At 48.7% G+C, this 19,813-nt stretch overlaps 2 protein-coding genes across 9 annotated transcripts in view; one reads left to right on the top strand and one right to left on the bottom strand.

Moving 5' to 3' along the window:
• Positions 1-10,736, bottom strand: part of CEP57 (centrosomal protein 57) — a 119,120-nt gene extending 108,384 nt beyond the window's left edge. For 3 of the 6 annotated variants that reach the window (XM_033948057.1, XM_033948061.1, XM_033948062.1), the window contains exons 1-2: positions 10,387-10,736; positions 5,288-5,450 (exon numbers count right to left, since the gene is read on the bottom strand). In XM_033948057.1, coding sequence (XP_033803948.1) covers positions 5,288-5,450; positions 10,387-10,419 — 196 coding nt within the window. In that variant the 5' untranslated portion in view covers positions 10,420-10,736. Of the gene's footprint in view, positions 1-5,287; positions 5,451-9,537; positions 9,609-10,386 lie in introns of those variants that run through there. The other 3 variants (XM_033948059.1, XM_033948058.1, XM_033948060.1) reach the window with 3 other exon arrangements.
• A 34-nt stretch (positions 10,737-10,770) lies between these two features.
• Positions 10,771-19,813, top strand: part of FAM76B (family with sequence similarity 76 member B) — a 105,007-nt gene continuing 95,964 nt past the window's right edge. For all 3 annotated transcript variants that reach the window (XR_004539815.1, XM_033948064.1, XM_033948065.1), the window contains exon 1: positions 10,771-11,509. Coding sequence is in view for 2 of the 3 variants with exons in the window: in XM_033948064.1 (XP_033803955.1) it covers positions 11,426-11,509 (84 nt within the window). In the remaining variant the exon portion in view is untranslated. The remainder of the gene's footprint in view (positions 11,510-19,813) is intronic.

The following is a 19,813-nucleotide window of genomic DNA, read 5'->3' as shown; positions in this document are numbered from 1 at the left end:
AATAAACAAAGCAAAGGCTAGTTGTTCTGTTAACAAAATGTTCTCTGCTGTGGCCAGTTCTTGCAAGGCCAAAGCATGCACTGATCTGTATTTAAAAGCAGCAAAACAACTTTTCTCTGGCCTGGAATCCCAGAGTCACAGTTCTGTCTATTCAAAACGCAGCATAAATTGGCCAAGAACATGAGTTGCCATACTGGGACAGATTGAAGCCCAGTATCCTGTTTCCAACAGTGGCCAACCCAGGTCCCAAGTACCTGGCAGGAACCCAAAGAACAGCAACATTCCAGAGCTGAGATTGTGATGTTATAAAGCCTCATTCCACTAATGCCTAAAAACCAACCTCATCAATGATGTCACAATGCCTTGATTGTCCTATACTTGGCTTACATTAGAGCATAAGAGCTGCCATACTGGGACAGACCGAAAGTCCATCAAGCCCAGTATCCTGTTTTCAACAGATGTCAACCCAGGTTCCAAGTAGTAGATCCACTGCTAGATTCCAAGAGCTTGGCCCTCTGTTTAAAAGTCACAATCTTAACAAGGTTCCAAACTAAAACTTGGCCTACCTGGCTAGAGCTTCTATAATTTATACAGCTGGGTACATAATGTTAGAAGAAGTCACTTTTCTTTTCTCTCCTCTGGGCCTCAACTGACTGCTCTATACCAACGTTCACCAATGCAAGCAGCATCTTCCACCTACTGCTTGTGCCAGCCTCAGCTCCCTTCTGATGTCACTTCCTGTAATGGGACCAGGACTTGACATCAGAAGGGAGCCGAGGGCGGCGCAAGCAGAAGATTGAAGATGCTGCTCATGCCAGCAAACATTTACAAAGGTATAATTTCAGTAATAATGTGCTGCAAAACAACATTTGCTCCATTTAGTGTGCCGGAGCTAAAAAAAAGTTTGCCAGACACTGTGCTAACTCATCTCTTCACTGCTCTGTGGCCTGCCTTTTAAGGTGGCTCTGCGACTGTGAGGGAGTGCTGTTAAGGGTGAATGGTATTTCTTATAGACTCCTTCACAATCCACTAGGACATCTAAATCTTTTTCCTTGGTGGGGACTCCTAATGTGTAACCTAGCCATAATTTAGGCTATTCTTCTCAAATGTGCATCACTAAGCAACGATTCATGTTAAAATTTTTATCTATTATTTTGATGGCCTCCCAAGGTTCTCCTGCAATTTAACAAATCTTGAATAGTTTTGTCTCATCTGCAAATATGAGCATATCACTTATTGTTCTTATTTCCAGATTATTATATATATTTTTTTAAAGCACCAGTCTCGGTACAAATCATTACAGCACTCCGCTATTCACCTTCCTCTACTGACAGTGCTGGCCATTTAACCCTAGTACTGTTTTCTAACCAGTTCCCAATCCACAATGGAACATTGCTTATCATCATATGGCTTTTTAATTATCTTAGAAGGGACTTTGTCAACAGAATTTAGGGAAAAAACCCAAAATCTAGATATTCTACAACAGGCTCACCTTTACCCATGTGTTTTTGAAGGTGTTAACAAAAGATTAGCAAACTGGTGCAACAAGAGTTCCCTTGGCTAAATCCATGTTGACCGTTTAGTATGAGGCATGTTCAGTTGTATGTAAAAAGCATTTAAAAGATACAAACCAACATGTGCTCAGTCTCCCTAACATGTGTTTGGTCTCCCTAGATAGCTGCACAGGAATGGGGACGACGGGAATCCCGCGGTTTCCCCCTTCGGGTCACGGGAATCCCGTTGGGAACCCCCTCGTGGTCTTGGGGATCCCACGGGGTTGAAGGCAGCTCGAGCCAAGAGGCTTGTCTTCTTTTCCTACTTGCAGCACGCCACATGTAGCCAACCCAAAAGTCTTCCCCCGACATCAGAGCTGACGTCGTAGGGAAGGCTTCGCGTCAGTCACATGCATTGTGCAGGGCCTGCTGCCCTGCGAAGAAATTCAACTGGGACTAACAAAGGTAAAAAATGGAATTTATTAACTAAAATATGTTAGCTTTGGTAAATGTATATAGCAGATGTTTTGTATTGTGTTCAAAACAAAAAGGAAAGTGTTGAAGTACTTGCTGACCCTTGCTGTGGCTGGTGGGGATCCCCAAGCACCGCCAGCAGAGGATCTCCTCTAGAGACGACCAGAACTCTCCTCCACCAAGCGCAGCAGTCACTGGCAGCATCCATGAGCCACTGAGGTGCCAGCATCTGTGATTCAGGGATGCAACTGCTGCCTGCCAAGCTTGGCAAAAGGGACCCCCAGCCAACTGCAGAGGAAGTCCTCAGCTAACAGCTTGGGGGTCCTCATCAGCTGAATATTTATATTTACATTAGAGGCTCTAGTAGAAACCCGTTTACAAAGTATGTATTCTTCCTAATTAATATTTCCAAATTTTAATAAAGTGTCTTATTACAGGAAGTAAAAATTAAGGCGGGACTTGAGTTATCCAATCCATAACCATAAATGGAATACTATATTATGCTCAGCTGTTAAACTGGCAAATTTTTAACCCTTTCCTTTCCAAAAAGGGGGAATATATAGTGGTACCTTGGTTTACGAGCATAATCCGTTCCAGGATCATGCTCGTAATAAAAAATGCTCGTTTTTCAAAGCAAAGTTCCCCATAGGCTTTAATGCAAACTCAGAAGATTCGTTCTACAACCGAAGTTTGCAATGGTGGCCCAGGGGTGAGAACTTGCCTGCGGGTGCTGCACAGCGATTCCACAAGTGTTGCCTTCCTTCCTCAGGGTCCCCATGCGGCTGCCCTCCTGCTTCTGCTATGCCTCTGCCGTCCGTCAGCGCTCTCCCGGCTCCCATCTAAACTGGCCATCCCGAATGAGCATGCGCGCGACTTCTCTCTCCTCTCCTAAGGCAGCCGCTCCCCCGACAACACGCTCACCATGTACAAGGACATACGTTGATTTCATTGTTGTATCCAGCACAACCAAGTCTTTTTCAAGGTTACTTTCCCCTAGTATTAACCCCCCCATTTTGTAGCTGTACATCGGGTTTTTTCCCCCTATATGCATGACCTTGCATTTCTCTACATTGAAGTTCATCTGCTATTTGTTCGCCCACTCCTCCAGTTTGTTCAGGTCCCTTTGTAGGTCTTCACATTCCTCCACGGTTCTAACCCTGCTACAGTTTAGTGTCATCCGCAAATTTTATAATTTCACACTTCGTCCCTGTTTCTAGGTCATTTATAAATACATTGAACAGCAGTGGTCCGAGTACCGACCCTTGTGGAACACCGCTCGTGACCCTCTTCCAGTCCAAGTAGTGTCCCTTCACTCCAACCCTTTGCTTCCTGCCTGCCAACCAGTGTTTAACCCATCTGTGTACGTCCCCTTCCATCCCGTGGTTCCACAGCTTCCTGAGTAGTCGCTCAAGGGGTACCTTGTCAAAGGCCTTCTGGCCATCATTTATTTATTTTTTTATTTTTCTATTGTTTACTTTAGTATTTCTGTGGTGCAGAGGACATAGTACTTGGTACTTGGTACGTGGTTCCACAGCTTCCTGAGTAGTCGCTCAAGGGGTACCTTGTCAAAGGCCTTCTGGCAATCATTTATTTATTTTTTTATTTTTCTATTGTTTACTTTAGTATTTCTGTGGTGCAGAGGACATAGTACTTGGTACTCCCTTCTACTTTAACTCAGCACAGGGAGCCATACCTTCTACCAGTTTTTCCGTCTCTGCTTACAGAGTCAAGGATCTCTACTTCATCCCAACCTGCAGTCTCTACACCTGACACTTGGTACCTCTCAACATAACTCCTCTTCAGTTTTCTCAACCTGTAAGAGACATTTTAGAGGCTTCTAGAAAGCCTGCCACTAGACAATGGTACCACCAAAAATGGACTAGATTTTCTACGTGGTGCATCTCTCATGATAAGGAGCCTCAAGATTCCTCCTTATCTTCGTTTGGGGGCTCATCTCGATGGTCTCCGTACTCAAGGCCATTGGTCCAGCACGGATTGTCAGTGTTGCATCAATCTGTTGGAACTCAGAGCGATTTTCAATGCTCTCAAAACTTTCAGCATCTTCTTCACGACCAGGTAGTCCTCATTCAGACGGACAACCAAGTTGCCATGTACTATGTCAACAAACATTTGCCTCTCTATTCAAATTGTATAGAAGATTCTCTGTTAACTGGCACCCATGGGTATTGATAGATGTTGGATAAATGTAGTTTCTGGTTGCTTGAGAGTTACTATAAAAAATAGGCCTAATACTATACCCCATACTATGCGATACCATAAACTGTTTCAGACAAACTACCAAACATGTGGTAGGCAAAGCATGGGCATACTCAGGTGTAGTGTGCCAAGTTTACACTTTAAATTTCCACCAGAAATTGATTTTCATTTTTATTTAAAGTATTACAGTAATTCTTTGATTTTTTTTGTTGGTTGCTTGAGTTCTGGTTAACAGACTACTGTATTCGATAAGATTTAACAGGTAAATTACCACTTCTGTACCAACTGTAGCCCCAGATACACCTACATACACAGTATGTAAGAGTATATGCTATGTATCATAGCATACTTTTATGCATATATACCCTGGAAAACATGTAAAATGCTGTTGTACGTGTGTGTATGTATATATACAATACTCCCCCGAAATTTGTGAGGGTTCCGTTCCAGGAGCACCCGTGAATTTTGAAAAACTGCGAATGCAGTTTAGGAGCAGATCGGAGGCAGGAGAGGGATGCAGGGGTAGCGGCGGGTGCTGAAAAAAAGGCTGATGTCCTGCAGGTTCTTAGTATTTTCTGACCAACTCTTCTGGGAACTAAAGTCAGGCTGCACCAATCAGGAGCTGTTTTGACATGCTATCTGGCACGTCAATGCAGCTCCTGATTGGTGTAGCCCAGAGATCTCAAAGTCCCTCCTTGAGGGCCGCAATCCAGTCGGATTTTCAGGATTTCCTCAATGAATATGCATTGAAAGTGGTGCATGCGCATATTCATTGGGGAAATCCTGAAAACCTGACTGGATTGCGGCCCTCAAAGAGGGACTTTGAGATCCCTGTTGTAGACTGACTTTAGTTCCCGGAAGAGGCAGTCAGAAAATACTACGAATGACTGAGTCCGTCATTCATGTAGGTTTACCGTTAGGTGCCATTGATTTGTGTCCGAGTCCTAGTGACTTGATGAATAGCTTACATATATACACACACCTTATAGAAGTTACCCAAAACTTACAATAATTTATACAGAAAATAGTACAAAGCCATAATAATGAATTCAATGTAAAATAAGCACAAATCACTTGGATGCTATATTAGCTAGAAGTATTACCCCTACTGTTGCTCTCTGGATATGGAATTATTGGCCTCTCAGGAGAACGTGTTAAATCACAGTTCAGGAAGGGCTTTCCTTTTGGATACGAGGCATACGAGTGTGAAGACAGCCCATCAGACATTGCTGCATCATGAATATTTCGATATAGAGACTCCTGAAACTAAGCAAAACTTATTTTAGCACAAGTTCTGATGTTAATGATCAAAATAAATTCATCAAGTACAGACCAGCAGACTTTAACAAAAACACATTTGTTTGTTTGTTTTTTCTTTCAAATTATCTTTAATGTGCTGCTTTATGATTCAGGTTGGCTGTGCATACCTATGTAAATTAGGAACTGATTGCGTGCAGCTGGAGAGTTTAATCATGTTCTCTAGTGCAGTGTTCTTCAACCGCAGGGCCAGCACGTCCATCAGGCTGGCTCCCTAAGTGCTGCAGTGCAGTGCACAAAACCATCAAGTCGCACGCATTTGACTCCTTCACACTCACACGCCGAGCATCCTTCTTCACATGCATTCAGGGATTGGGGTCACCTCCCCCGTGGTCTGCCATCCTTTGGGCATTCCCTGGTCCAGCATGCTTTTCTCTCTGCCCCCCATTTGCGATCCCGCATAATCCCTCTCAAACCCCACTTCTCCCCCATCCTACCTTCAAACACCTTAGGTCACCTGCCCCCCTCTGATGCAACTTATCTATCTAAGCTATGTTCCTCCCTGCCGGACACAGGAAATTGCATTAGGGGGCGGAACGCTGGGCAAGGGAAAGCGTTGTGTTAGAGGAGGTTGGGACACTGGTGTAAGAAAGCTCTTGGGTGAACTCAAACAACTTGGGTAGGAGGAGTTTGAAAGAATGAGGGGGAAATGCTGGATTAGGACTTGGGGTTTGGACTTTGAGAGAAATAGTGGGGGAAGAGAACTTGAAAATGAGGGATAGATGCTGGACTGAGGATCGGGGCTTGTGCTTGAGGGAGCAATAGCAAATGGGTTGGAAGGGATTGCGTGTGAGCTGCTGAGTGTCCTCTTCCGGTTTGCTTTTCACCACACTTGGGGGCCCTTTAACCAAACTGTAGTAAAAAGTGGCCACTTTTATCCTGGGATAAAATGATTATTTTCCCCATTAATGGTCATGTACCAATTTTCTTATGTGGCCATTAGCATGGGGTGAGCTTCTACTGCCACACAAAGATGGTATAAGCTCAGGTAAGCATGGACTAATCGCTTAGTACGAGGCTAAGTAGCCATACTAAGCCAGAAGTGCAGAACTCTCCACCCTTAGACCTAATCCCAGGGCTAAAAAAATTATCAGGACATTCAGAAAGTGCACACACCTGAAAATTACTGTGAGATGTCTCAGCGCACCCTGCAGGAAGTTATTTTGTTTTTGCTACAGTAAGCACACTGGTTTATGAAAAGGGCCTCTTGGAGCTTCTGAGATCTTGAACTGCTTTAATCTCCTTTAGCGCCTATATTAGGGATGGTTTGGAGCTGCTTGGAGGAAGGGTGCAGGACCCGTCTTTGGAAATAAATGAAGAAAGAGTTTAGAGCAACGTCAGAGGGAAAGCTTCCGGAGGAGCCGCTGCCCACAGCCCTCAGGGAGCTGGTGACGAAAGACAGGTGCTCAATGCAGAGGTCAGGGCCTACCTGACCGAACCGGGTGCAAAGGCTCCTTCGACCCACACGTGTTCCCCTTGCCATCTCAAAGCCCGAAGAGCCATTTTCCTTTTGGAAGGGGCCAGACTGGGCGCGGCCCCAGAAGTTCCTGGGAGGCAGCTCTGCCCCTCCCCAAGTATGGAGCAAACTGCTTGACTGTGGCCAGGGAGGGGGTTATTTACGTTGGGTTTAGCCCCGCCCCCACTCTCACCCTTGATCCCAAATACATTGACCACGGCTTTCTGAGTTTTGTCCTGGCCAGTTGCGGATAGCAAAGGGATGGAAGGGCATTTGGGGGCTCAGATTGATTTCCCACATGTGATGGTGTGTCCCTGAAAACTAAGGGGAGAGCAGGTTGACGCATTTACCGGGTACATTTTGCCCAGGATAACTGGACTATAGATTAGATTTATGAGCTGATTACCCTTTGGACAGGCCAGAAGGCAAGGCACAGCATGGAGGGAGAGAGACACCAATGATAGGGGGAATTCTTTTATTGTTTTTATTTAGTGATTGATTTGTCTGTTCAGGAAGAAATGCATTTGTTTCTTTTCCTCTGCGGTTGTACTGCTTGCAGAGTCTTGCATCTTATGGTTTGTTTGTAAATATTAGTACTTTTAGTTTTTGGTCCTGCATTTACATGGGATTATCTGTTTTCTGGTAGGAATGAATGTTGAAAAGCATACAGTGTGCTTTGTGTATTTTAATTTTGTGGTTAACCATTATGTGTTGTTAATACAATTACAGTGGAACCTTGGTTTACGAGCATAATTCGTTCCAGAAGTATGCTCGTAAACCAAATTGCTCGTATATCAAAGCGAGTTTCCCCATAGGAAGTAAGGGAAACTCGCTTGATTCGTTCCACCTCATCCTCCTCCCCCCCCCCCCCCGAGGCTACCGGCGTTGCTCCATTCCCCCCCCCCTCGAGGCCACCGGTGCTGCTCCATATCCCCCCCCACGATCCGGCATCCCCCCTGCAAACCGGCATCCTCCCCCACTCCCCTACATCCCCCCCCCAAGCACCGAAATAACATTCCTTACCCCGATTTGGAACCAGCACCAGTACCAATGCACAGGACATGCTGGTGACGGTGTCCAAAGATCCTCCCTCTTGGCTGTACTGGGCATCAGAGATCCTCCCTCTTGCCTGTGCTGGGCTGGGCCTTGAGCATTTGCGCATGCTCAAGGCCCAGTCCAGCCCAGCCCAGCACAGGCAAGAGGGAGGATCTCCGACACACCGCCCAGCCAAGAGGGAGGATCTTTGGGCACCGGCACCAGCATGTCCTGTGCGTTGGTGCTGGTCCCAAATCCGGATAAGGGGGGATGTAGGATCGCCGGGAGAGGGGGACAACGCGAGCCGGGGGGGGGGATGCCGGATCGCGGGGGTGGCACTTGTAAAATCGAGTCAAACTCGGTTTCCGAGGTGTCGATTTTGCAAATGTTTTGCTTATCTTGCAAAGCACTCGTAAACCGAGGTTTGACTGTATATTGTGTGTATATAGGAAAAATGAATGGAAAAAAATGGTACAATCAGTACTATTATGGGGGCGGGGTCTGGGGTGGAGAAGGGCACGACTTAGGCGGTGCCGGTCCACAAAATAATTATTTTATTTCTGCCGGTCATAGGTGTCAAAAGGTTGAAGAACACTGCTCTAGTGCACATCCTTATCTCTACTGTCGCTCTCTTTAAGAGGAAGGTTTCCCATACAGCAAAGTGCATATGTACTTAAGATCATAATAACCACCCCATCCCTAAAGAAGAGAGTATTCAAGATAGTAAAAACATCATTACAGCCCCTTTACTGCTGGTCTAACCAATGGAAGAGGCTCATTAAAAAAAGATGAATAGAAAATACTACATGCATTTCTAATCTAATCTAAGATTTGTTGATCGCTGTAACCCAGTGGTCTTAAATTCGCAGCCCATGTGCTGCATGCAGCTCGCCAGATACTATTTTGAGGCCCTCGGTATGTTACCATTGTTCTGGAATGTTGCCCGCCTCACTGCTGTAACCTCACGCAAGCGCTTTCCTGCATCTGTATGAGATTGTCCTTTCCACCTCACAATCTCGTACAGACACAGGAAAGCGCTTGTGTGAGGTTACAGCAGTGAGGCGGACGTTCCAGAAAGTATGGTAACCATTGGAGGCAGTGCAGCTTGTGCGTGTGTACGTTATCTCATGAACTCTCATGAAATTCAGCACCTCTCCTGGCAGTGACTGCTTGATGTAAGATGGCGGTTGCCTCCGGTGCTGGAGGAGGTGAGAGCTGAAGGCGGTTGTGGACGTGACCACCGGACACTTAAGGCACAAGTTTTCCAGGAACAAGTCTGATATTGATTATCCCTTCTACAAAAAAGCCTAGAGGACTACACCAAAATCTTGTCTCTTGCGGTCGATACTTTAGAGTCTAAATCACAATTTTGCATGAGGTAAGACTCTTTAAATTTTATAAATCTTTCCTTAACTGCTTCTGATCATTTCATGCAGAAAGTGAAAAACTATCTAAACTTCACTTTCAGCATGTTGCACTGCTTTCAGCTATGTATAGCTGAAATGATTAGAAGCAATTAATAATAATAACTTTATTTTTCTATACCTCCATAGTCAGGCAACTTCTAGGCGGTTCACATTGAAAGAAGGCTGGACAATCAGCGAATGATAAGGAGCCTAAAATAGAAAAGTTACATAAACAAGGTACATACTAATTTAAGTTCCATGGGTAAAGAATACATGAAAATTGGAGCTTCCTGGGAGCGTTTACGGGGGGGGGGGGGGGGAGTTGTTTAGTTTAAGGGTGGTCTGTTTTAGTCAATGAAAGAAAGATTTATAAACCATAACGAGTTTTACCTCATGCAAAGTTGTCATTTCTTTAATAAGACATGAACTATTTTTTCCGCGGCCCTCCAAGTACCTACAAATCCAAAATGTGGCCCTACAAAGAGTTTGAGACCGCTGCTGTAACCAATAAAGGATCAAGGCGATTTACAAAGTCAAGAACCCGTGCATGCCACGAGGAACTACAAAGAATAAGTTATCAACCAGAAACAGATAATTAAGTCTAGCTAAATACTGTACTCCATTTCAGGCACAGAAAAATATATATATATACTAAACCACCCCTTTCCCTACCCTCAGACTAACAGGACACCCGCGTCTCTCGTTTCAGAAATACGAAGCGGAAGTCTCTCCTAGCACATGCGGAAAGAGCCGCGAAGACGCATCCCTGGCTCTAGCTCACGCGCGCTTAAGCTGTGGTTGCAGCACGTTTCCCCGAGAGAGCAGGGACACGTGTGTTGTACCCGTAGAAAATAAGGTTGTAAAATGGACGTACAGTGTCTCTGAAGCCAAATGTGAACTCAGGCTTCGCTTCTTCAGCTAGAAAGAACTACTGTTTATTCCCCAGCAACTGTGCCCTTTAAACACAAACAGCACCCCGCCGCCTTACCAACACAAAGGAAGACGTCGCTGCTGTTGCCATGTTCCGGCTCCGCTCCTTGAGGATAGTGCCGTTCTCCAGACTGCTGCTGCTGCTGGAGCCGGATCTCTCTTATCCCCAAGAGAGTCCCATCCAGGCAAAGAGGAACGCGAGCCGCCCAAACCCGGACTGCGCAGCAATGCACACACCCCCCCTTGGCCCTCCTGCCGTCAGACAACCCAGGAGCCAATCAGCCAGCAGAATGACTTTTGTCAACAAGTTTGGCACTGATTGACAACAATGACGGCCAATTACTGCGCGCGTGAAGGCCTCCAGCCAATGACGTGCGGCGGGAAGTGGTTTCAGTGTCAAGGACGTTTCGAAAATGGCGCCGTGCGTTCTGCAGAGTTGTGCGGGGGCAAGTTCTCGCCCTGTTTTTCAGTCGGGCCACGAAAGTGAAAAGGGGCATTGAAATTATGTTGTGCGGATAACTGCTTAACTACGCTAATGACAGAAGGGCTCGAGGCTCTTGTAACGACACAGCGTTCGCTTTGAGTAGTAATCTACAACACCCCCCTTCCCCCTCCCCCCCAAAAAAGCGAGCGTGGGCTAGAAAACTTTCGCTTAAATGCGCTGAGCCAATGACAACACGATATTCGGCGGCCAAGTGAGAGTCGCGAGTTTCAATTGGGCAGAGGCTCCAGGCTCGCGCTTTCTTTGGCCGGGCGGATTCAAAACCACGGTTTCCCGCTCGCTGTGCTCGATGGCCGATTGGTGGCTCTCGCGTCCTTCTTTTGTGGCGTGTGTCAGTACCAGGAGGGGAGGCGACGACGAAAAGTGACGAAAGTCACACCGCGGAACCAGAAATAATAATTTTTTAAAAAAAGTGAGAGAAGAGAAAAAGGAAGAGTAAAACGGGAAGGAAGCAGGAAGACGAGCAACGCTGATCTCCCTGGCCGGAAGCCGCTATTCGGCCCAGTCTAGGTCTCCGGAAGCTGTGAACTGCCGCGTTTCCCTTTGCCTTGCTTTCGCTTGTTTCGGTGTTTTGACGGGTATTGTTTGGCGGAGAATGGCTACGGCACTATACGCGTGCACGAAGTGCAATCAGCGGTACCCGTTCGAGGAGCTCTCCCAGGGGCAGCAGCTTTGCAAGGTCCGTATCTGTCCCGATGTGGCCTCAGCCCCTTCACCTGTGTGTCTTTGGCTTCTCATGGGAAAGGAAAAGTGGGGTGGGAAATAATCATTTTCTTTACACGCGCTTTCTTGGCATCTCTCTACAAAAAGAAGAAACCTGTTATGCCTGGGCCCCGTGGCCGAGTTTTCCTTATATTTCTATCCCCAGCCCGTTCAGTTTGTGCCCATGTGGCATTGGCGGCACCTTGTGGGGCCCGAAGTCTGTCCACCACCCTGTTACTTTGAACAGGGGAAGTGTCCAGCTCCTGATGGGATTGCCTTAGTAGAGAAGAGCTGGGGACTTGCCTATAACTGAATTTTAGTGTCTAACCTGCTACCATGAACGAGGATTACTGGGTGGTCCCCTGTTCCTGTTAAGCAAACGTTAAGGGGAGCCTGATTTTGCCCCACTGCTTGCATAAATTTATAGCTCTGATTTTTTTAAACAATAGTGAAAGAACTACAAGTTTGTGCAAACAGCGAGACAAATCGGGGCTAGACCAGCCTGGCCTTGATGATCCCCAGAGGCTCATTGTAACCATACTTGAGCCTTCTGCCTGCCATAGTGTGTATTAGAATTATAAATAGCTTTTTAATATACGTTGTAAAACAGCCTATGTTGGCAATATAGGCTTATATTGGGCTGTTTTATTTCCTTCTTGCATTTTCCTGGGGATGTAGCTCTAGTTATTTTATTTATTTAATGGGATTTATTAACGGCGTTTTACAATACATTGAATAGTATTCAAATATTTTTACTTATTTTTCCCTATCTGCAAACTCCCAATCTAACTGTGGTACCTGGGGCAAGTAACAAGTAAGTGAGTTGCCCAGAATCATAAGGAGCAGGCTGGGATCTACTGTAACGCACAATCTCAGGGGCAGCAGCTCTAACCACTAGGCTATTCTCCCCTCCCTTTAAGCATGTTTCACAAAAAGCACCAAAATCTATTATGTCATTATGCTTGTGTGTTTTGGACATTCACATCTACCTAAACCGAAGTGGAGCTAAGAATCATTGGTGTGAGGAAACCCATGTTTGCATCCTAAAATGGAAGACCAACAGTAACCCTTAAAATATCTGTTGTCTGTCTTTTTCACTTTTGTATGTGGTGGCAGTAGTGACATAGGTTTGTAAAAATATGGGGTGCTGTCAATACACATTCTCTCCTATTGTAATAAATTATACTAAGCTCAGTACAGTGTGATATTCTTCTGAAATTGCACAGATATTTTTGTGTGTAGATTACTTCTGATGTAGTGTGGGAAAAGAAATAGATATGAAACCAAAAATAAAATATTGTTAAAATTTACACAGCATGGATGTGCTCAGTCTGCACACTGGATTACTTCAGACTTTACAAACTGGGCTAAATATTAACTGAGTGGATTTGGCTCACACCTTTTTCAGTTGTAGCTCAAGATGAGTTACTTTTGACTGCAGTGGGTATTTCCCTGTCCTTGGAGTTGTCACAATTTAAGGCCCTTAGGCAGTGAAGAGTTGTGACTTGCACAGGGTCTCCTGATTTCACTCGAATTTTTACCTACCAGAAGGTGAAACTTTCAGTTTGTGGAAGTGACTGTGATAAGGAAGCCTAGACTTACCAAATTGGGGACCTACATCTCCCAAGTCTCTTGATAACTCTTGGCTCTGAGCCTTAAAAAACAGAAGGTCCTTAGACCAGAGCACCATCAGACCAAACCCTCCCCCTGAAGGACAGCAGTAGTTGTGAAGTTTGGTGGTAGGATTTTCTGCCACCCTCTTAGAAAATTGTGACAGTTTGGCAGAATATTGCACACTTTCACTAGGTATAGCTGGCAATGTTTAACACAGTTTGACTTTATGATCAAGCAAAAAAAATCTGTCAGAAAATGTAGGAGACAAAAAGGGAGGAAAAGCCTCAGAACCCAACATTCACTTTTGTTATAGGAATTAATTGGCAAGTTCACATCACTGGTAAAGCCCCCATATACAGTATGCCTATTCAGACTGTGCAATGCATGTATCGATACTGGTAACCCCACAAAATCAAAATCAGTGACTTAATTTTTACAGTAAGTGTCATGCTGGTAATCTATAAATTCCACTGACTAAGGCCAAAATTTTGCCTTAGCTGCTTCAGGGTGTGACGTTCGTTTGCCTGCTCATTCACAGTGCTTCATTCTCTGTGGCAGGTAAAATTGTGGAGGTGTAGATTAGTGGTTAGAACACCCCTTGATACCCAGGGGGGCCCCTGTTCAAATCCCATTCTTTAGCACTCTCCAGACCAGTAGAGGTTAACTTTACGAATGGGTATATATCTAATCATGACCAGCAGGTGGAGACTGAAAACAAAACTTTGGGACAGTATATACTATCCTCCCTTCTCTATTTCCCTCAGTCTTCTTTCAGTCTCCAGCAGGTGTTGAGTGATCTGTACCCATCTCTCTTGGTAGGGCTGTTGGAATTTGTTTAGGGGTTTATTGTCCCTGTTTTTGGCCGGACGGAGCTTGGTCGGGCCCTGTTTGGGGGTCCGTCCGACCTCGGGGGTGTCAAACCCGGCGGGTCACGAGCGGGGTCCCTCCCCCCACTTCCTCCACCTCCCCACATTTTTTTAGAGGAGCCTCAGCAGTAAGCCTTGCCCCCTAAGTCAAGCAAGGCATATTGCTTCGAGAGCCTGTGGAGTCTGTTCTGTAAAAAAAAAAAAAAAAAAAAAATCCTGAGGTAGTGCTGGTCTGAAGGGTTGTTTCCCTTTAAGAAAACTGTATTTTACTGTATTTTTTCATGTAACCAGCACTTTTTTATAGCTAGGTCGCGTCTGGAGCAATTGTGCCCTTCTCCGGGGGAGTAGGCCACAATTTTAGTCCAGCCGCGAGGCACTCGCGGCCGGCCTGAACTCGGCGGTTTGGGTCGGTGAGGTGGTGGAGCTCCGTCGGCAGCGGCTGCAGGCGCCCAGAGCTCCCCGCCGATGGTGCCTCGCGAGTCGGCTTGGAGCAGTGGGGAAGCCCGGTCTTCCACAACCGCCCACGGAGGGATTCCCCGAAGGATTCCCTCTCAGCTGATTTTTTGACAGCTGATGCCGACTTGCCTGTCTTAGCGGCTGAGACTGTTCAGTCTTCTCAGCCGCTACAGGCCATGGAGGGAGCATTTTTGGCGGGAACTTCGCCATTTTCTTTGTCTGGCCCCTCCATTTTGTCTGCAACCTCAGGTGACCTTCCCCCTGTATGGCGAACACAGGGGCAGGTTTCAGCATGGACCCCTGCTGGGGCAGGGAGTCCCTGAGGACCCCCAGGGGTTTTTTGCCCCCAATTTATTTTCTTTCTTTGTGCGGACTTTTGGGGGTCCCACGTGCGCCTGGGGGGTTTCGGGGGGGGTTTCCCTCCGCGCCCCCTATGGCTTTGCCTCCCTCTTTTCGTTTGGCGTCCCCTCTTCCTCCTCCCTCATCCAAGCGCCCGCGGGGGGGCTTGGATTGCGAATTGGTGGGCGGAGGAGCGTGTTGGCCTTGTTGAGGACCTGGCTGCTTTGGCGGGCTTCCAGGATCCTCTAGAGGGGACGCCTGTTGGCAGCGGGGCGGCGGGTTTCCCGTCTTCCAGAGCAGATGCGTCCGTGGTGCGCTTTTTTATTCAGAGGGATGAGCTTTTAGACCTGTGTAGCAGGTCTCCTTGGTGCTGCATTTTTGCAGTGGCGCCGCCGGAGACCCCGCGTATGGGGGCCCCTCTGCTTCAGGGGGTCTGTCCTGGTTCCCGCTCTTTTCCTGTGCGTCAGGATTTGCGGGATTTTGTGTTGGCGCAGTGGCCTATGGGCGCAGTTTCGTTTGGTGTGCGCCTTGGCTCTTGGGTATCCCGTCCCGGAGGGAGGTAGGGCTACCTTAATTTCGCCAATGGGGAACGCGGTGGTCTCGGCACTTCCTAAGCGGCATACCGTGCCTGTTATGGACGGTTCTGCTCTTAGGGTCTCGGAGGCGCGTGCGTTAGAGACTCTTCTTAAGTATGATTTTGATGTCTCTGCCTTTGGGGTCCAGGCGGCTGTTTGTGGGGAGCTAGTCGCTCGCGCCGTGTTTCGGTGGGCTGAGCGTGTCCTGGATCGGGAGTCTGATGACTGGTCTCTAGTGGATCAGGAGGTAGCGAAGATTGCGATGGCTGCCTCGTTCCTCTCAGATGCTCTTTATGACTTGGTGCGGATTTCGGCTAAGTCTATGGCATGGCCGCGCGGCGTATTTTGTGGCTGCGCGCTTGGGCGGCGGATTCTGCGTCCAAAGCTAAGTTTACTAAAGTTCCCTTTAGGGGGTCTTTTTGTTTGGAGAGGAATTAGATGAGTTGATTCAGACTCTGACGGACTCGAAGGTGCCCCGTCTGCCTGAGGACCGTGCCCGCCCTGCGTCTAGGTGTGGGGCTGCCCGGGGGCGTTTGCGGGAATTTCGCAAGTATCGCCCGGGGCGTGGGGCTGCTTCTTTCCCGGCTCAGGGTTTTTCCCGGGGTCGGTTCTTCCAGCGCATGCAGCCCTTTCGGGGGGCCCGTCGGGGGGCAGGGAATCCCTCCGCCGGTTCCCCCGCTTCCCGTCCTGCGCAATGACTCCTTGCCGGCGCCCCCTTTGGTTCCGGTGGGGGCCCGGCTGCGCAAATTTTTCCCCAAATGGGCCGAGATCGCGTCCGATCAGTGGGTCCTTGAGGTGGTGCGGGACGGTTACGCTCTGGAGTTTACCCGCTCTCTGCCGGACCTTTTCCTCGCTTCTCCATGTCAGACTCCATGGAAGACGCAGGCTTTTCGTCAGACCCTTCAGCGTTTGCTAGATCTCGAGGCAGTGGTGCCGGTGTCCCCTACGGAGTGGGGCACCGGCAGGTACTCCATTTACTTTGTGGTGGCCATAAAGGAGGGGACCTTTCGGCCCATCCTGGATTTGAAAGGGGTCAACAGAGCTCTCAAGATTCCGTCTTTCCGCATGGAAACGCTGCGGTCGGTCATTCTGGCGGTTCAGCCGGGGGAGTTTCTTACGTCTCTCGATCTGACGGAGGCCTACTTGCAGGTTCCAATTCGGGCCTCTCATCAGCACTTCCTTCGCTTTGCGATCTTGGGGCGGCACTTTCAGTTCTGTGCGCTTCCCTTTGGTCTGGCCACGGCTCCTCGGACGTTCACCACGGTAATGGTGGTCGTCGCAGCAGCCTTGCGGTCGGTGGGCATCCTGGTTCACCCCTACCTGGACGACTGGTTGATTCGGGCAAAGTCGTTGCAGGAGAGCTCCCGGGTTACGGCTCGGGTGGTGGAGTTTCTCCGGTCGCTGGGCTGGGTGGTCAACCTTTCCAAGAGTCGGTTGGTCCCGGCTCAGCGTCTGGAGTGCCTTGGGGTTATGTTCGACATCTCCTTGGGGAAGGTCTTCCTTCCAGAGGCCCGGGTGAGCAAATTGCAATCTCAGATTCGCCTGCTTTTGGCGTCCCGGGGTCCTCGGGCGCGAGATTTCCTCCAAGTCCTGGGGTCAATGGCGGCGTCCCTGGACGTGGTGAGGTGGGCGCGGGCCCACATGCGTCCTCTTCAGTATGCTCTGCTCCGGAGGTGGTCTCCCCGGAGGCAAGATTTGGATGTTCCGGTTCCCCTGCGAGGCTTGGCGCGCTGCAGTCTGCGCTGGTGGCTCCGGACCCCTCACCTGGTTCAGGGGGTGGGTCTGGATCTCCCGCAGTGGACGGTGCTCCTTACGGATGCGAGTCTCCTCGGTTGGGGGGCTCAGTTTATGGGCCACTCAGCTCGGGGCACCTGGTCCGCGGAGGAGGCCTCCTGGTCGATCAACGAGTTGGAGACCAGAGCGGTCAGGCTGGCGCTGTTAGCTTTCCACTCCCTTTTGCTGGGCAAGTCGGTCAGAGTCCTGTCGGACAATGCCACGGCGGTGGCTTATGTCAATCGTCAGGGGGGCACCAAGAGCACTCCTGTGGCGCAGGAGGCGGCTCGGCTCATGGTTTGGGCGGAGTCCCATCTTCTGGACCTCTCGGCTTCTCATATAGCCGGGGTAGAAAATGTTCAGGCAGACTTCCTCAGTCGTCACTTCCTGGATCCAGGAGAGTGGTTTCTCGGCGCCGGAGCGTTTCGGTTGATAGTGCAAGATTGGGGGCAGCCCCTGATGGACCTGATGGCCACGAGTGGCAACGCCAAAGTGCCCCGCTTCTTCAGTCGTCGCAGGGAAGGGCTGGCCGAGGGTCTGGATGCTCTGGTCCAGCCGTGGCCAACGGAGGGGCTGTTGTCTGTGTTCCCTCCTTGGCCGCTGGTGGGCAGAGTGCTTCTTCGCATTGTTCACCATCCGGGTTTGGTGGTGCTGGTGGCTCCGGATTGGCCTCGACGTCCGTGGTATGCGGATCTGGTGAGGCACCTGGTGGCGGTTCCTCTTCCTCTGCCTCTCTCGGACGACCTTCTGATGCAGGGTCCCATTCCCTTGTTCGACCCGTCTCTCTTCTGTCTTACGGCGTGGCTCTTGAAAGGGGTCGCCTTAGCAAGAAGGGATATTCAGACAAGGTGATCGCTACACTGTTGGGGTCCCGGAGGCTTTCTACCTCTCGGGCTTATGTGCGGGTTTGGCGTCTCTTTGAGGAATGGTGTCGGGCGCGGGGAGTGACCTCTTTTCGCGCTTCTCTGCCTAACATTCTAGAGTTCTTGCAGGATGGCCTGGATAGAGGCCTGGCTTGGTCTTCTCTCCGGGTTCATCTTGCGGCCCTGTCGACCTTTCGAGGGTTGGTGTCAGGTCAGCGTTTATCGGCTCTTCCTGATGTGATTCGGTTTCTGCGGGCGGCCAAGTTGCTTAGGCCTCCCCTACGGCCCTCGGTTCCCTCTTGGGATCTTAATCTGGTTCTCTCTGTTTTGGTGCGCCCGCCTTTCGAGCCCTTGGACGACTGTTCTTTGAAGGACCTTACTTTGAAGGCGGTCTTTTTGGTGGCCATTACTTCTGCTAGGCGTATTTCTGAGCTGCAGGCTTTCTCTTGTAGGGCTCCCTTCTTGGAGTTGTCTAGGGAGCGGGTCGTCTTGCGGCCTGTTCCTTCCTTTCTGCCGAAGGTTGTTTCTCCTTTTCATGTCAATCAATCGGTGGTTCTCCCGGTCTTGGGTGGTCGGGAGGGCTCTTCTGAGCAACGGCAGCTGCGCAAGTTGGATGTCGGTCGGGTCCTTCGCTCTGATGTGCAGCGGACCCAGGAATTCCGGAAGTCCGATCATCTCTTTGTCCTCCTGGCTGGTCCTCGTCGGGGAGCTGGCGCTTCTAAGGCTACTATTGCGCGCTGGATCAAGGAGACGATTGCTTCCGCTTATCTTCTGAAACAGCAGCCTGTTCCGGAGTTTCTCAAGGCTCATTCCACTCGGGGTCAGGCGGCTTCTTGGGCTGAGTCGTCGCTCGTGCCTCCGGTGGATATTTGTAAGGCTGCGGTTTGGTCCTCCTTGTATTCTTTTGTTAGACATTATCGGGTAGATGTTCAGGCGCGTCGGGACGCGGTGTTCGGTGAGCGTGTTCTGGTATCGGCCCTTCGGGGGTCCCGCCCGTGAGAGGGACTGCTTTGGTACGTCCCATTCGTAAAGTTAACCTCTACTGGTCTGGAGAGTGCTAAAGAAGGAGAAATTAGGTTCTTACCTGCTAATTTACTTTCTTTTAGCTTCTCCAGACCAGTAGAGGTCCCCACCCTGTCTGTTGTTGTTGTTGTTGTTGGGGCTGTTTTCGCGGGCAGTTTTTGTTTTTTGCTGCGGGTTCTAGTATTTTTCTAGGGCCGGGGAGAATTAAAGAACAGCGGCTGTGGCTCGGCTGGCTTAGCTGGCGAGCTGTGGGGACATTTTCCTTCGGGTATTTCTCCTCTGCATTTTCCAACAGCATTTGGGTATGTTATTTGTTACTCCTGTTCGGAGTATTGTTTTCTTCCTGTTTTCCAGTTCTTGGTTCTGCTTGGCTATTCGGCAGACTGAGGGAAATAGAGAAGGGAGGATAGTATATACTGTCCCAAAGTTTTGTTTTCAGTCTCCACCTGCTGGTCATGATTAGATATATACCCATTCGTAAAGTTAACCTCTACTGGTCTGGAGAAGCTAAAAGAAAGTAAATTAGCAGGTAAGAACCTAATTTCTCCTTACTGTTCCTTGTGACCTGAGTTAAGACACTTAACCTTCCATTGCTTCTACAATACCACCCGTAATACCATTTTCTCAGCCATGGTGCCCTCACTGACTGGAACATTCTTCCTCTGCATATAAAGCAAGAGTCCTCTCTCCCACTATTCAAGACAAAACTCAAAATTTTTCTATTCAGTGATGCCTACGATACCTAATCTAGAATCCCATTTGCTTTTCCTGA

This window comes from Geotrypetes seraphini, chromosome 6, assembly GCF_902459505.1.
Source record: "Geotrypetes seraphini chromosome 6, aGeoSer1.1, whole genome shotgun sequence".
Classification (NCBI taxonomy): domain Eukaryota; kingdom Metazoa; phylum Chordata; class Amphibia; order Gymnophiona; family Dermophiidae; genus Geotrypetes; species Geotrypetes seraphini.
This window is presented reverse-complemented; position numbering and strand designations above follow the sequence as displayed.